This window comes from Buceros rhinoceros, unplaced genomic scaffold, assembly GCF_000710305.1.
Source record: "Buceros rhinoceros silvestris isolate BGI_N320 unplaced genomic scaffold, ASM71030v1 scaffold15447, whole genome shotgun sequence".
NCBI lineage: Eukaryota > Metazoa > Chordata > Aves > Bucerotiformes > Bucerotidae > Buceros > Buceros rhinoceros.
Window position 1 is genome coordinate 1 of NW_010421679.1, and position 12,914 is coordinate 12,914.

Here is a 12,914-nt window from a genome sequence, read left to right on the forward strand (position 1 = left end):
CTATTGCATTTTCCATCCACATTAAAGAATCTGCATTGCATGAACATTTTTTGGGGGTTTGTATTTGTCCTTTGCTGTGGCTGGAATTGTGTCTATATGATGGAAAATGTTAGACGGGAATTCCTTTGCTAAAAAGATTTGTGGAAGCTCTGGATTTGTCTCATGAAACACTGTTGAACTGCACGGTAGGGAAGCTACTAGAAAACTATTGGCTTCATGACAAAAGAAAATCCTAAAGGTGAAATACCATGTTCTGTTCTGTGAGGTCTATAGACGAACGAAAACTAAACTAGTGGCGTATTTATTTCCCAGTCATGCTCTGCACCTTTTTCCCACTAGTCATTGAGGATGCTCAGGGTCATGCATTGAGCATGCACCTTGCCATGTGGCTCATGCATTCAGCAGTGCTGTTCTCTGTGGGCAGCCCAAGGGCATCCTGTCCTCTGTGACCTCAGGGAAGCTCCGCACAGCATGTCAGTGGGCTGTGTGTGGACTGCGCATTTCTCCTCCCTGCCGGCTGCTCCCATATAGTCATGTCTTGCTTTGGGCAATGTCCTGGAAAGTTGGTCTATCCTGAGGTGAACGTGGCAAACCAGGAGCTGAGCATTAGCCGCACCCTTGCAGGCACTGCTGGCAACTGCCAGGACTCAGGTTGGTCCTGGTGAGCATTGAACGCTCAGCACATGTTTTGTAGAAAAGTATTCTGGGGATTTGGTAACATTTGCACTCAGAGAAGAAATGTGGAATGGCCATGACTGAGGGTAAATATACTGTAAATTTAGGGGATAAGTAGAAGAAGGAAATGATTATGTGGTAATGAAAACCAGAAGACATACTTTGGTACAGAACATTTTATTTGAAAGAGAGAACTCTTCTACAATTCTGGAACAAAGTGGTACAGAATATAAAGATCCTCTTTCCAGTGAGGCTCTGGCTAATCACCAGGGTCAAAGGGATATGGTCTATAAAAAATGGCTTTTCTCCTTTGGTGCAGCTGCTGTGTGCAATTGCTAGCATCCTAAGTCACCTCCCTAAGTTCAGTGTCAATAATATAACTGAAATAAGACAAAGCACAACATAAGCAGATGACTAAACTGGCAAGCCAGAGGGTAACAGATCTAAACTAAAGGCAAAAGGAGAAGATGCACACGTGAACACATCCTTTGCAGGTGCTGAGCCTTTGCAGCTCTTGTTCTTTTCAGCTGGAGCCAGGCAACACGCCGCGCTGGAGCTGGTGCCTATCAGCTGCAACCCCAATTTGCATCTTGAGTTTCCTTTCCTGCTTCTTTAAATTGCTCACTGCACACCATGGCTGAGCTTAGTATGTCCATCGTTTCCCGGAGCGGTAGGAATTGCATGGATGTGTCCATTGGGAAGAGTAGGTGTAGGAGTATTTCGGGGCGCAGCGTGGCTCGGGTCGGGCAATGACCTGAGGAGCAAGTTTCTCAGCTGCTGCCTCCAGCCTCCCCGCCACCTCTGCTGGCAAAGGTGCTGCAGCGGGGGTTTCTGCCAAGGCCACCTCAGAGGGCTCTGAGGCTCCCACGACGGTTTGCTGCGGGTAAGTGGTGAGGATGGGTCCTGGGAAGGTGACGACGACAGGGGGCGGGTATATAATCACCCGGGAGTCACCACAGGTCACGACACAGGGCTCATTGCTGCTGGTGGCCAGGGGCTGGGGACACTTTGCCTCGCAGGGGTTGGTGCATGCCAGCTGGTTGGAAGCCATTGTCTGGATGGGGTAGGGGGAGTGCCTGCAATTTACTTACAGAATTAGGAGGAAAAAAAAATTCCATGTTCTTGGTTATTGATGTTTATAAGCTCGGCTCTGCGAGATATTCAGACAGAGATAATTTGGATAATGACAGTAGTTGAGCTCCTTTCCTTCTGTCACCTTTTACTCTGCCTGAGTAAAAGACAGAGTATCTGTCATTTCTAATTTGCTGCTTTACGCTTCCTCTCTCTATTCCTCCTCCTCTAGGAGCAAAAAATAAAAATCCTTCCCCTCCTTTGTGGGCTGCCTCCAAACCAGGATTTTGCTCCAAAACCTCCCAGTCCTTTGTCATATTTCCTAGAGACAAGTTTGAGCTTGTTCCCACAGCATCTCTTTTCCTCCCACACACAGCTTCTCAGGGCAGTGCCTCCAGCCTGTGCTTTACAGATGAGGCGCAAGGGAGCGAGGCGGGGAAAAAAATAAATCTGAATTTTCAATAATTGGACTGTTGAGCAGCCTGCTTAATTTCTGGTATCATTTTCCTTGCTGATTCTTGTTAATTTTAGGCACTAAATTGTTCCACGGGAAAATGAAAGGCTAAGAATAAATAGGGGATTGAAAACACTGTTTTAGTAAGGCACAGCACTTAAATTATTTACGTTGTGGTGATGTTGTCAACCCAAATAAGAAAATTGCAGCTGCAGCTTGGGTACACACATTTAATAGCATTTATTTCTTTTTTCAGATTAAAACGATGTAAAAGCTAGTTCCCCACGGAATAATGTTGCAATTTTTTAAAAACTTGTAAATCAAAGATGCTTTATAGTGAGGAGTAAAGCAAAACTATTCTTTTATTCTTGGTTAAGTCCTGTGTGCTGCAGTGTTCCTTGAGAACACTCAAAAAAGTGGGCTAGGGGACATGGCAAGAAAGGAATGGAAAATGCAGAAAATTTAAGGGAGGTGGTGGGTAATTTGGAGCTAATTAAGCCATAACTATGGAGGCGTAGTAGACAAGATCCTAAAATACATAGCAAGCAACTCTTTCTAATAAATAAACTATTATATTGCCAAGCATAAAGTAAAAATACTGGAGCCTGAAAGCTCCTTTCCTCCACTTCGGAAGCTCGGTGCTACTTCCACAGGGGAATGGGCAGGGCAAGGAGCAATTTGATCAATTTATTTGTCAAAAATATTCAGAGGAAAGCAAAAATATCCTCAAATGTATAATTCTGGGGAAAAAAGGCAATAAACATGCATGGCATTTTCAACCCAAATACCCATAGGTTAAAATGTAGCTTTGACCTAAAAAAACCCTGACTTTAAGCTCTGTAAAAACACATTGAAATACCATGAAAGTTTTAATAGAAATAAAAGCTGACTTCCACAATTAAATTAAATAATTATATCTAATCACTTGTGACTCCAGTTAGTCCTTGGCTAAGGAGGGGTAGATTATAAGCAGCGATGCTGCGTGTCTGTAGCGACCCAGTACTAACTTCAAACATGGGTTTTACTTCAATAGTTACCTATGAAATCCCAAACACGGGTTTTACTTCAGTAGTTACCTATGAAATCCTCCCCACCGAACAACTCCCACAGCCCCCAGTCATGCAAAGCCAACACTTAAATCTGTTCTTGGAGCTGTCCTGAGAAAAAATCTGGAATTAAGACTGCAATCCTTAATTCTCCCATGAAATTAACAGCCCAAAGCAGTCTTGAAAAGCCCCTGCTTTTATTTTTACGCCTTTATCCAGCGCAGAAACAGGTTTAATGAGTCTTTACGCAGGGTTTAGTCCCGATTTTAACCGAAAAAAAAAAAAATCAAGCAAAAGCAAAATTAAACTCGAGATTTGTATAGGGGTGAAATCAGACTTACTCAGTGTACCGGAGAGAACAAGTCAAGAGAAGGATTTGGAGCAGCTTTGCACAGGGTGAGGATTTATACCATTTCCCAGCCTGCCCCGAGGCACTGAGACACCCTTTGTGTAAAGGAACTTAATTACTTATGAAGCAAACTTTGCTGCTGGTTCGACTGCTGGAGCTGCGGTAATTGTTTTGCTCAGTGCTTATGATTATCTAAAGCTGAATTGGGTAAGAACGTGAAAGGCAGACGGCGGCTTGCAAGTCCTTTTCATCTTGAAAGTTCCTGGTTTTGCTCCACTGATTTCATTAAGAATTAAAAATACCCCCAAGAATTAATAGACTTATCTTCACTGAAAGCATGACTATGCGGGCAGTCTCCGAGGTGTCAGCGGCTCAGTCTGTCAGCACAGGCAAGATTTTGTTTTTCTTACTGGAAATGCAAGCTGACATCTAGATAAACCTCTAGAAAAACGGGGCTTGTTTTCTTTCTGACGTTGTGTTAATGAGGTTGTGGAGGTGTTCCTGCGTCAGGGGAGGTACCTGCTGCAAAGACTTTAAAGAGTGAAGCCATCAGAGATCTCTTTTAAATAAAAATGAAGCCATCTCCAATTATGAAGCTTAAAATGAGGAGCTGATTAAATAAATTCTTTACATATTTCATTTTGCATGAGGTCAGAGCGGAATAAATCCGGATATTACAACTATTAACATAAAACCATTTCCATTCATGGTATACTGAGAGATGTTTGTGAATGTCTTTGAAATCTTGTTTCCTGATGCCCCCAGAACATTCCTGATAAAGCTCCACAGCCTGGGGGATCTTTAGGGGTTCCTCAGAAAATAATTAATGTCAGAAACTCATCACATGTGAGGGAGGTGGTTTTAATTCATTTAAATCTGCTTGGCCTTTCTTATACGTGAGGTTTCTCTCCAGAGGGAAGGGTGAACGTGGAGAACTGATTTCTGGGAAAATGACAAGGTCCTCCCAGCTGGCCTCTGCCACTGGAGGGAGCCTCTGCACGTGGGGAACCTCCCATTGCACACGGCAGGGGCAGAGGTGGGTCCATAGGTGCTGGCTGGGGTAGGGTGTACCCTGTTGGTATGTGCCGAGGCAGCCTCAGGCTGGCAGGATTTGGTCCTAACAAGGTAGGATGAATGTTCTACATGTCAGCAGAGCTCAGAATTCAGCTGGAAATAGTCTAGAGGTTTTTTCTTCTCCCCCCCCAGTTTTCAGTGCCTTTCGTTTGAACTCTGGAAATTTCTAGCTTCTCCCCTCCAAGGCTGGACCCCAAAATTGCTGTTTCAAAACATGGGTATTGAAACCCATACGGCAAGTATGAAATTCAGCCCTACTGAAGGATTCTGGCTGAGCACTCTGGATTCTTCCCTCACTCCATCTGTGGCATTTGGGAGATCCAGAGACAGAACCAGGAGCTAATCCTGGCTTTTTAATGACAATCCAGACCCTAAACTACAATGCAATCAACTCTTCTCAAAATTCTCCTATAATCCAGCAAGACCACACTGAGTTCCCCCCCGACTCCCTGTTTTTGTGTCATGCTTTATGGTGACTAACAAAGGTAATAAATGCAATGAAGGGAGAAGAGTAACGCAGCCCAAATGCACCACAATACAGAATGTTAATATTGTCAGCACCTATTAATTGTAAATTGTTCTAGAAAATTATATCCTTGTGCAAGGAAGGGACCGTGTAATAATGGCTCTTGCCTGGCAAAGGTGGTTCATGTGGTCAAACCAGTTCTGTTCCTCCTCAGAGCAGAGGAGTTTTGTTTGGAAAGCTGTCAGGAGCACTTGCTAATGAAGAAATAATGAAAGGAAAAGGCTTGGGGATGGATGCTCTGCTGATGTAGGTCTGCAAGGTTTGCTCACTTCAAAGAGGCTCCACTTGCTTACATCATCCCTGCATCAGCAAGAATTCTGCCCATTAGGCAAGTTGGAACTGAAATGTAAGTCCAGATTGTCAGCAAGAGTTAATTATGTGTTACTGTACAGATTCGCCTTTCTTTACACTCTCAGATTTTTATACAAACTACAAGTGAAAGTTGAATAATCTAAAATTTGACACAGCAAATCAGTTCAATGAGGATGATTCCAGAAATGACCTTGATAGATCTCCTTTCAATTGATCCTATTGCCCAACACCAGGCCTCACCTACAGCTGTTGTCATAATAAAACTATTTGCATAATAGGGTTTGTGAAACTTTTTTGGTCCTCAGAAGGTTCCCATGGTATTTAATTACACAAGGTGTTTCCAGAAACACCTCACAAAATCTAATTTATGGCAGAAGTAGCATAATTTAACAAAACTACAGATACTGAGCAAAAAAACAGTCCATGGCCTGGGTATATGACAGGGTGAAGGAAGGTCTTCTCTAAGCATAAGAAGAGAACAGACCCTTTTCTGAAGGTCTCTTCATAGTGTTTGGTGAGTAAAAAGGGGCAAGTTTTCATGATGGCCTCGTGTGTAATTGTTGGCTGGCTTCTTGCGTTCCAGCCTTGCCAGGACCCCCCCAGGGTGGGGGCTTGAGGTTCACTGGCTTCTCTTTGTCTTCACCAACACATTTCTAGGGCTTAGCAGGCCAACAAAATTCCCCCAAATGTTGTAGGAGAACCCAGGACTTTTTGTTCACTGTTGGCTGGGCTTAAACTAGATTTTTGAATACTGAGAAATGACCAAGAACTGTCAACAATGATCAACTGGCATGATAAATGTTGAAGGAGCACAGAATGGAAGGGAATGAAGGGACCAGGGAAGAAGATAGACCTCTCCCTCCCCACGTGTTGACTGGAACTGTACTGAAATGTGTTGTAATACCAGAAAATTGTCATGCTGGTGTAGGTCAGAGCAGGAAAAGCAAATTAAAATCTGTAAATGATGTAGAATCTGTTTGGAGTATCCCTATGGTGCATGTTCTCCCTAATGCCAGCATGAGGTTTTCTTGTGTTAACCCTGTTTCTTGGTGTGTCAGTGGAAACCAGAGTCCTGCAGGTGCCGAGTTAACTCTAACACTGGGTCTCCACAGCTCCCTCTGGTTGCCCCACATGACATTACACAACCAGCCTCACTTTGTCTTGTTTTTCTCACCCAAGCACCCACCCCAGTTCTTCACTGCACTGCATGAGGTAGCAAATTGTTTTCCTCCTGCCACGTGTAAGCCATGAAGAGAATTGTTATTTTTTTCAATATGCACATAAATACGGTTGCTGAAGATGCTGGTTGGTTTCCTAGAGATAGATAAGGAGGAGACCAGACCTGGTTATAACTGTGTACATCAGCTTTAAATTACCTGGAAGGTCACAGTCCAAGGTTACGCTGCATTGGCCATGAAATAGCAAAAAACAAGAAGGATGGTCCCTGAATGTTCCATCATATCTGGGAATCAACAGTCTGACCTGTCAAAGGGTGGAGAAGAAGCTTTGTCCCCATTTGCAGATCAGGAGTGGAGGCATGAAGTGAAACCTGAATGGTCATTCCAGGTGAGCACGAGTTAAGGAGAAGATGGAGCTGGCCCGTTTGTGGAGATGTATGGCAGGAGGATGAAGGGTGATGAGTATAAAGTGAAACAAGAGAGGTTCAGGTTGACCTCAGGAGGAGAGGAAAAAAATTGCCTATAAAGAGGATCCTCAGCATCATGGTGTGAATTCAGAGCTGATCCTGCTTGGAAGAGAGACCTGAGCAAACGTCCAAAATGTAGAATTAGATCCTCCACTGGTGCCCGTTGGCTTGTCAAGCTTTACCACCCTTCTTTCAGCCACGTTATCCAAGACATGCCTTGTTTCCAGCCATGTTATCTAAAACCTGATGTGCAGATACAAAACTTTGCTTTAAAGCACGGCTGGCTCTTCCTGAGTAGCACATACACAGAATCGGTCTTGGCATATAAAAAGAAAGGGCAGGTTTTAGTTACGTGGATCATTTTTGTTGTGTGGTGTCGGAGCTGGCTGAAACATTGTCGACTTGTAATACCGCTGTGTGGTGCCTGTAGATGTTGAACAGCTTTCACAAAGTTCTTTGAAAGTATTTGGGCTCAGCCTGCCAGAGTATATATTTAACCAGTGCATTTTTGCCCCCAGGGGAATCCCACACATTCATCTCAAATTTTAAGGATGGTTTATGGCATGGAAACCTGAAGTTATTTAATCAGGAACGAACCACAGGAATGTAAACAAATTATGCAGGAGAATGAATTAAGTATTTTTAGCAATCTGTGGGTGTAGCAGCTAAATCTGATGTGAGTCATCCCAAGTCCTCCTTGGCAGAGCTCAGACTTGGGGTGGTTACAGGGTGAGAAATGCTGGCCAGCACACGGACCTCTGCACCCACGTAGCTGCCCCAGGTGGGCTGAGCTTTAACGGACATTGAAGTGTGGAAGCTCAAGGGCTAGAACCAATGATGACTATATTAACAAAGCAGCTTAATGAAGCTTTTATGTGTAAAGTGATTTATTACTTGATATTTGAGCATAAGGAGTCTAAGATACGGTTTGATTCATCCCCTTTTATTGTTCCTACGTTTTGTGCAGGAAAAGCAAAACATGGAGATGAAGGTTTTGAATGTGTTTCTCCTAACTGCAGGTAGGTGTTATTGCTCGAATGTTCCTGGAGAGGGCAGACCAAAAACCTGACATGAATGATATAAGAAGTTGCAAGTTTAAGAAATAGGCAAAGAACAAGAATGTAAATTGTAAGAGCTGCCTATCCCGGTCCCACACATGGGAGCAGCTCTCTGGAACGGGAGAGCGTGATGTCAGGGAGAATTGGGAGTGGAGTCTAATGCATGGGAAGGTCTTTGAAGTGATGAACAATCCCTTTGCATGTTCGAGGGTTATCAGATGCATCTCATCTAGCTGAAGAGCTACTTGATGGTAGGGATCTGTTTGCAGAACATCTAAATTGAGTTACGTGGTATTAACTTTGTCTCTGTAAATCAGTACGAAGCATTTGAAGTATTTTGAAACTCTTTCTTTGAGGATACTTGGAGACTTCCCAGTGAATGACTTTTGCCCCACCTGACCCTCAGAGAGGCACTTCCTGTGCTAGAGGTAGTTGGGAGAGTAAATCTGATTAAATCAAAACCCAGCCTGTATGGAAACTGTGCAGGAGAATAAAACCAGGCTGGTGGTGCACAACCTGGGCCCGAGTGACCCTTCCCCTTCCTGCAGACCACAGCCATGTGGAGTTTCCCAGCGGTGGCACTGGTGCTGCACCCGGCTTTGCTCAGGTCCTTGGGGAGGGAGGAAGAGAGTACAGATGCCATCTGCTTGTTGCAGGCTTTGGGCCAAATGAGTGAGGATAGACACGAGGACAAGCATCACGGCCACATCTGTAGGGCAGATGGTGGTGGTGGTGAACAGCAGTGTGACTTTACTGGTGGTTGGCAGCCACCAGTGATTGGCTTGTTGATCTGCTCTTCAGGAGACCGTGATTGGAGACATGTTCATGGGGCTGGACTGTTACAGGTTATGGGTATTTTAAAATCGGTGAATATTGAGTATTCATGCCCAAAGCAGCCTGAGCATAAGTCCCATTGGATAGGTGAATGGAAGAGAAGTGTCTGGCTTCCTCTGTGTTGGGATTTGTTTTGTGTTTCATGCTTTGAAAACCACTGGGTTATGTGCAAGGCGATTTGTTTAAAATCAAACTAAATTTTTAATGAATAAATGCAAAAATAGTGATCTCACCTGAAAAACGCTGCCAGCAATCCTCATACACGTGTTTCTAAGCGTAGGTGTTGATTCACGCTCCGATGTCTAAATCTGAAGGCAGAGGCTTAGTTTTGCAATACTCTGCATGTGAACAAACATAATTAACGTTTATGAAGCATTCAGAAAACTCTATTTGTTATTACTGAAAGGATGGTACAGGGGCCACCTGAAGTTGGGTTTGAGTTCCAGGAAAAAATTTGCAGATTTAATTTGTGCACTCCAAGATCTTGAGTAGATGAGTATGGAGAAACCATCTCGGGAGACGGGGAAGGCTGTTGGTAACAGTCCCCTGGAAATTACATTGAGGAAAATGTCTATATTTTAAAATCTTAGGAGGCAGCAGCTTTTGCCTCTGACTTAAGGGCGTGAACTTTAATTTTTCATGCATAATGAATTTTTTGTCGTGAATAATGAAAAGGCCCAGCTAAAGGCCCAGCCAAGATTTATCCACTTACTATTGTCCTTTTTAAAAAAATAAATATATTTTGAAAGCAGAATAATGAGGGAGGGGACAAAAATGGTTGTTACTTCTGAGTCACAGAACACAGATAATTAAAAGCTCTGTTGAGCCCATCCTGCCCACTGGGGGGAACGTGAACTCAGCCTAATAACTCATTAGTCCAAGTTATTACCATGTCTTGGCCAATCGTATATTTGCTTTGCACTGTTAAGTTGCACGTACCCACATTGCAGAGTCTTCTTGCACAAGTTGTCCCAATGAAGTGGCACAGAGAGAGGGTTATAGTCCCCCGCTGCTGCCTGTATGCTCTCGGTCAGTGATTTTGTCCTATTTTGGGGGTATAGCCTTGTGAGTAAGCTGGAAAATTCATTCTAGTACTTAAATTAATTAAAAAATCTGCATGAGTGGGCACCTGCTTCAGAGGTGGACCGGCACACATGCCGGGTACAGAACCCTCCAGAGATAGCAGCATCTTCCTTCTACATCCAAATGCTGTTTGGATGAATTCTTGAAAAATGCAATAAAGCTTGTAAATATTGAGTGGTGATTTCGTTAACGCTGGGATAGGTGTTGAGCCGCAGGACGGTGACACCACCACTTACAGATGCACTCGCAAAGCTTCAAAAACCAAGCATGGAGAAAAAAGAAAACCAAAAGCAGATGTTGCACGACAATATTTAATAGGAACGAGAAGCTGAATATACATGTGCAAAATGAGATGGATAGGATATAATCAGAAGAGTTTCAGGACTTCACGAGCAATGAATCTCCAGTCCCATGAATCTTGGCATAGATGATTTCTCTTTGATCAGAAGTATTTCACAAAGAAATTTGCTATTATAGTTGCTTGAAGTTGGGTTTTTTGGTGTGTTTTTTTTTTTTTTTTTTTTTTTTTTTTTTTTTTTTTTTTTTTTTTTTTTGCCCTAGCTTGCATGAAATGAGGTACAGGCAGAAAAATAAGCTGGGAAACCATTACATCATGGGTCTAAGCAGAATAAAGCACAAGAAAGACTTAGAGATGTCTAATTTTAAGAAATGCCAAGCAGAGCTGTTTGGTTGTGGTTTTTTTTAGTGGTAGATGCTGGTTTAGCAATTGAATATGAATTTTGATAAAATTTCATTTTGGAACCCAAGATTTTCAGTCACATAATTTTGAAATCTTTATTTTGAGAGAAATTGATAATCAAAAGTCAATGTTGGCATAAAAACTTGAATTTATTGAAATACATTTTTATCAAACCAAAAAGATATTTTTGAAAATCTTGTTTCTTGGAAAATTCTCTCCTTTCTTTTTTTTATTTCATTCTAATTTTGAAAAAGATTAATAGTGAAATTTCAATTTCTTGCTGTTTGGAAATTCCAGTCCTCATGCAGGTCTAGTGCCAGGAAGCCATGTTTTATTGACTCCACTGGGAACTCTGGGAGCTCAGCACTTCTACAATCCATTATCCATAAACTTAGTCGTGATCTGTCTTACTGTTCAGTTTTGCTTTTCACTCAATCCACCGATTTCTGTGTTGGATTTAGGCTGCCCTATAACAAAATTGTTTGGACAAGTGAGGAGAAAAAGGATTAAAGTTTCCTGTATCACAGAACGATAATCCTGAGTTACACGTTGTCCCAGCACCACACACATCCCTAAACCCATGAGATCCCCTGGAACCGAGGAACTTTCTGATATCGAGCAGCCCAGTAGATCCCACTATGGTTTGCTGAGGGAAAGTGGTGAGAGTTGGGCCGGGGTAGATCAGAGAATACGGTGGCGAGTCTGGGTCCACTATGTCCACTATGGTATCGGGGTATTTTATGACACAGGTCTCACTGGAGGTGACAGCAAACGGCTCAGGGCATACCACCCCCGGTGGCAGGCAGCACTCGTTGTAGGGAGACATGTGATGGATCCAGATCTGAAACACAGGAGGAGGGAAGGAGAGAAAAGGCAGTTGTTAGTCCAGCAAGGTGATGTTCTCCTTCTAAGCAACCCTTTTGAAGTTCATTATCTGATGATCCTCATTATCTTCATTATCTGATAACATTTTCTAGAGCACTATTTTCATCCTAAACTGCTTTTGTCCTATTGCTTCTCTTCTCTTTGTGATTTTCAATGCGTTGCAGTGCTCCATCTCGCTCCCGTTGCCTGAAAAACAACCCGCTGAAAGCCATAACCCCAACCTCCATGTTTCAACCTTCAGCTTTAAACCTCCCTGTGCTGGCAAAACCAAAACGTGGGGGTGAAGCTTGTTACCTCATCTCACCTGACTAGAAGTGGAACAGTGCGATCTGGGATGGAGCTCCACCCATCTTTTATTGGTCTCATTATATACCGTCTGGATTACACTATCTTCTGGTTGAAATCACCAGCTCTTTAAAACTCCATCTGATATCAAGACCAGATTTTCCTGGGCACTGTATAATTGTAGATGAACAGGCTGTGGTTGCCCTGAATTATGCCCCCACTCTTAAGCAAGGCAGAGTGGGGGAGAAGTGATAATCTTCTTTGCTGTATCAGTGTGAAACTGGTGTGGAAGAGATTGAGGCCAGCATGAAGGATGGGCCTGGATTTATTTGACAAATGGGACCCCACATTTACCCCAGGAGTCTGTGGCAGAGACAAAATCCAGGGGAAATTTCTTGTGTCTCCACCTAAACGTCTTGTTCTAGCCACACGCCACTGTTGCCTTCTCCAGTCCTCAGGGCTTCAGCGTTTTCCAGGTGACCCCATGCCTTTGACTTGAAGGTAAGAAAAAAGCAACCACAGAATATTTAACCAGCTGAAGAGCTGGATTGGAAATGGCTGGTTTTGCCTTTGGGAAAAGAATTGCTACCACAGACCAGTCTAAGGGTGGGGATTGCCGAGTGGTCCAATGCAGAGAACCGATGTGTCAAAGCTCATCCTAGTACTCATGAAAAGAGGTGACAGAGGAGCGCTTGTACATTCCTTCTAGATTTGGAATTCAACACCATAAATACATTTTAAACAAAACCAGCAGTAAAGGGGTTCTTTAGTAAGAAAAGATCAGAGTTCCCGTCTCTGGAGGAGTTTGAAAATATCTAGAACAAGTTCTCTAGCTGTTAAAGGACACCACAGCTTCCTTGCAGACAGCTGAGGGCGAGAACAGCATAAATAATTTTTTAAATAATATTTTTTTCTTT

The 12,914-nt window shown here is 43.1% G+C and overlaps 1 protein-coding gene across 1 annotated transcript; it reads right to left on the bottom strand.

Moving 5' to 3' along the window:
- Positions 1-9,332: 9,332 nt before the first annotated feature.
- On the bottom strand, positions 9,333-11,668 carry LOC104496634 (scale keratin-like; the record flags this gene model as incomplete). Its single annotated transcript, XM_010139785.1, has 2 exons — positions 9,333-9,382; positions 11,425-11,668. Coding segments are annotated over 2 exons (294 nt in total), but the record flags the coding sequence as incomplete, so codon positions are not given.
- Between the last annotated feature and the right edge of the window lie 1,246 nt (positions 11,669-12,914).